The sequence below is a fragment of the Danio rerio genome, chromosome 12 (genome assembly GCF_052040795.2).
Source record: "Danio rerio strain M-AB ecotype USA chromosome 12, GRCz13ab, whole genome shotgun sequence".
Lineage (NCBI taxonomy): Eukaryota > Metazoa > Chordata > Actinopteri > Cypriniformes > Danionidae > Danio > Danio rerio.
This window is the reverse complement of record NC_141032.1, coordinates 52,087,501-52,091,837: the sequence shown is the minus strand read 5'-3', so window position 1 is coordinate 52,091,837 and position 4,337 is coordinate 52,087,501. Positions and strand designations below refer to the sequence as shown.

Genomic DNA, 4,337 nt, shown 5'->3' with positions numbered 1-4,337 from the left:
ATTTTCTTTTCGGCTTTGTACCCTTATTAATCAGGGGTTGCCACAGCGGAATGAACTGCTAACTATTCCAGCATATCTTTTATGCAGCAGATCCAGCCATAACCCAGTACTGGGAAACACCCATACACACTCATACACTACGGCCAGTTTAGTTGATCCCCTATAGCGCATGTGTTTGGACTGTGGGGGAAACCGGAGCACCCGGAGGAAACCCACGCTATGCAGGGAGAACATGCAAACTCCACACAGAAACACCAACTGACCCAGCCGAGACTCAAACCAGAGACTTTCTTGCCTGTGAGGCGATTGTGTTGCCCACTGCAGAAGATAACACTAGCATTAGTTACATTAAAAACCTCATGCAAATAAAAAGCCATCAGCCTTTCAGTTCTTGTTGTGTTGGATTGCGACCCCCGGGGTAAACTCTAACTCTCACTCGGATATCATGAACCGGGCGGCTTTATTATGAAGTCATCGGGCTACCGGCTGTAGGGAAAGATATCTGCATTCTGGATTTAATTCAGCATTTTAGATATTTTAAAAGTCAATCAAAGCAGCAAATGAAGACCGAGTGGGTTAACCCCAGCATGAGCTCCACTCTGAGCTCCGGAACCCCCTGATGAAGAGCTCGCGGGCTGCTGCAGTTCTGCATTAGAGAGCTGACGGTCACAGTGATCAGTTCCCCGCGTGTCCAGCAGGGGTCAGTGTGGCGCCGCTACAACAGCAACAGCAACCGCAACACACTGAATAAAACTCGCGGTTTACTTTGACCAACACCTTCAGTTACTCACAGCCAGCCCGGGCGTGCAGTGTTTCCTCTTTAATCTGATATCAGGTTATTATCATCAGGCTTTAGTGGATTAGCCTACTAATAAAAGCAGCTGTAAATGATGGCGCTTAGACAACACCTGACTCTTTAACCAAATTAAACTTCCACATCTCAGAGTAAAAACAGCAATGAAAGCATCATTAAACACGCACAATACAGAGTGCACACCTCCTCCTCATCCCTGAGCTCAGACAGCGCCTTCACATGCAGTGCTGGACTCATTCAGACACTTTCACCAGGTGTACAGATCAGGTGTGAGGAGACACACTGTGTGTGTGTGTGTGTGTGTGTGTGTGTGTGTGTGTGTGTGTGTGTGTGTGTGTGTGTGTGTGTGTGTGTGTGTGTGTGTGTGCAGTTTGGGTGTATTAGGTCTCTCCTCAATACTTTACGCAGAGCTTCGACCCGCTCACCACACTCTGCTGTATGAACATGTGCTGAAACCGAGTTACAGGTTTAGTTCCAGGCTAGAGAGGTTACTACAGCTGTGGTGTGGAGAGCCGGTGCAGCCCTACCCAGATGAGCGGGACCCAGAGAGGAACGGGCTGCAGAAAGCGGAGGAGGAAGCTGGAGCTCTCAGTCTGCTCTGCGGGAGGATCTGGACTCTCTGCTGTATCTGATGGAGAGATCCTGGCGCGCGTGACCGGCGACAACAGGTGCACAGCCTGCGCGCACACGAGAGAGCGCACACAGTTGCGCGCGTCACCGGCACTAAATGGGAAAGAGCTCAGTCGAGAATAATGTCCACGGAGGACGCAGAGCTCAGGACTGAAGCCGTGAGGGGAAAGCACTGAAGCAGAGAGCGCCGAGCCAGCGATCGCGCGGAGAGCTCGTGCGTAATTCAGACGCGCGCAGAGGAATGACAGAGAGCCCGCTCCGCTGATCCGCCGTGGGACACTCAGCGACCGAAGGTCATGCAGTCCTCCGGGGCACCGGGGCTGGCTCAGTCCGCCGTCCTGCAGCTGTCCGCGATGGGCGAGAGGAGCCGAGAGCTGGGCGGCGCGCTGCGGGAGCCCGAGCGGCAGCGGAGACTCCTGCTGGTGGTGGTGTGCGTGGCGCTGCTGCTGGACAACATGCTCTACATGGTGATCGTGCCCATCATCCCGGACTACCTGGCAGACCTGCGGGGCGAGCGGGGAAACTCCTCCGCGGACCTGGACATTCAGATCGGGGTTCTGTTCGCCTCCAAAGCCCTGCTGCAGCTGCTGGTGAACCCGCTGTCCGGCACCTTCATCGACCGCGTCGGATACGACCTCCCGCTGCTGATCGGGCTGCTGGTCATGTTCCTGTCCACCTGCATCTTCGCCTTCGCAGAGAACTACGGGACGCTGTTCGCCGCGCGCAGTCTGCAGGGTCTGGGCTCCGCGTTCGCGGACACCTCCGGCATCGCCATGATCGCGGATAAATTCACGGAGGAGGCGGAGAGGAGCCGCGCGCTGGGCATCGCGCTCGCCTTCATCTCCTTCGGGAGCCTCGTGGCGCCTCCGTTCGGCGGAATCCTGTACGAGTTCGCAGGTAAACGCGTCCCGTTCATAGTTCTGGCCTGCGTCTGCTTGGCGGACGGCGTTCTGCTGCTGACGGTGGTCAAACCTTTCTCCGACAGGACGCGCGAGAACATGCCCGTCGGGACGCCCATCCACCGGCTCATGGTCGACCCGTACATCGCCGTGGTGGCGGGTGCGCTGACCGTCTGCAACATCCCGCTTGCCTTCCTGGAGCCCACCATCGCCAACTGGATGGAGAGCACGATGGACGCCTCTAAGTGGCAGATGGGGCTGGTGTGGCTGCCGGCGTTCCTGCCGCACGTGCTGGGGGTCTACATCACCGTCCGCCTGGCCGCCCGGTACCCGGAGCGGCAGTGGTTCTACGGCGCGCTCGGGATGGTGATCATCGGTGCCAGCTCCTGCACGGTGCCCGCCTGCAAGACCTTCGGCGAGCTGGTGTTCCCGCTGTGCGGCATCTGCTTCGGCATCGCGCTGGTGGACACCGCGCTGCTGCCCACGCTGGCGTTCCTGGTGGACGTGCGGCACGTGTCGGTGTACGGCAGCGTTTACGCCATCGCGGACATCTCCTACTCCGTCGCGTACGCCATGGGGCCGGTGGTGGCCGGGCAGATCGTGCACAACCTGGGCTTCGTGCAGCTGAACCTGGGCATGGGGCTGGTGAACGTGCTGTACGCGCCCGCGCTCCTGCTGCTGCGCCCCGTGTGCCAGATCAAGCCCTCCTTCTCGGAGAGGAACGTGCTGCTGGAGGAGGGCCCGAGCGGCCTGTACGACTCTATCCGGCTGGAGGAGCGCGCGCTGCGGCGGAAGGGGCTGAGCGCCGGCGCCGGTACCGAACACGGGCTCCGAGGGCGCTCGGAGGAGGAGGAGGAGTCGGGTCCGGAGAGCGCGTGAGGCGGCCTGCTGTGCTGCTCCTGTAGTGTGTAGATGAAGATGCTGATGATGTAACTGCTTAAACACTAATAAAGCCACTGCTCATGACCCACACACTGCCTGATCACTGTCTCAGAGCGAGTAGAGGAGGATGATGATGATGATGAGGATGATGATGATGAGGATGAGGATGAGGAGGAGGATGATGATGATGATGATGGTACTGTTATTATCTTCAGTTCAGACTCTATCTTGATCTCCGAGAGTTTAGGCTGTCCAAACTCTGACATGAAGCTAAACACAGCGGCACATACAGCTCACTCAGAGATCATGGAGAGTTAGGAAATAACCCCTCAGCTCCTCCAGCAGACAACACACACACACACACACACACACACACACACACACACACACACACACACACACACACACACACACACACACACACACTCACACACAGACACACGAGCTCAGTCCAGTCCAGTTCAGCTGATCTGTGTTTCTGCAGCTTAGTTACAATAGCGTGTGTGTGTGTGTGTGTGTGTGTGTGTGTGTGTGTGTGTGTGTGTCAGAGCAGCTGAACACTGATGCAGCTCTAGACTATTGAAACTGTTTCAGGTTAGGGTTAAACAACGCTGTGGAGAGTGCAGTAATAACCTGTAGAGCAGCTCCGGTGCCGGTGTTCCTCTGCGGGATGGAGCGCGAGGGCTCCGCGGGTGTGAGTCGGTCACCGGTCACCGGCGGCGGGTGTTCAGGATCAGTGATCATTGATAAACTCCTGCTCATCAACATTAAACTGTGTGTGATCAGTCAAGCATCCATCAGCACACACTTTACCCGATCATAACCGGCCACTGACAGCAGCGCACATCTGGAACACCTGCACGCGCGTGGGCGGAGTCGCGCGCACACGGACACGCGCACCAGATGAAAGACCCCGAGCAGAAAAGAGGAGAGCAGAAGCAGAAGAGATGAACAGGTGAACAGATGAACAGGTGAGCAGACCATCAGCACTGTGTGCGTGTGTGTGTGTGTGTGTGTGTGTGTGTGTGTGTGTGTGTGTGTGTGTGTGTGTGTGTGTGTGTGTGTGTGTGGGGGGGGCTCTGCACTTTGTTCACCCAATTAAGGGATGCTGA

At 56.8% G+C, this 4,337-nt stretch overlaps 2 protein-coding genes across 2 annotated transcripts in view; both read left to right on the top strand.

Annotated features, from left to right (window-relative positions):
* The first annotated feature begins 1,587 nt into the window (after window positions 1-1,587).
* Window positions 1,588-3,313, top strand: slc18a3b (solute carrier family 18 member 3b). Its single transcript, NM_201107.1, is given in 1 exon segment — window positions 1,588-3,313. A coding segment is annotated over 1 exon segment (1,482 nt). The 5' UTR covers window positions 1,588-1,740; the 3' UTR covers window positions 3,223-3,313.
* Window positions 3,314-3,712: 399 nt separating this feature from the next.
* chatb (choline O-acetyltransferase b) overlaps window positions 3,713-4,337 on the top strand; it is an 8,531-nt gene continuing 7,906 nt past the window's right edge. The window contains exon 1 of the mRNA XM_087274550.1: window positions 3,713-4,196. The gene's annotated coding sequence lies outside the window, so the exon portion shown is untranslated. The remainder of the gene's footprint in view (window positions 4,197-4,337) is intronic.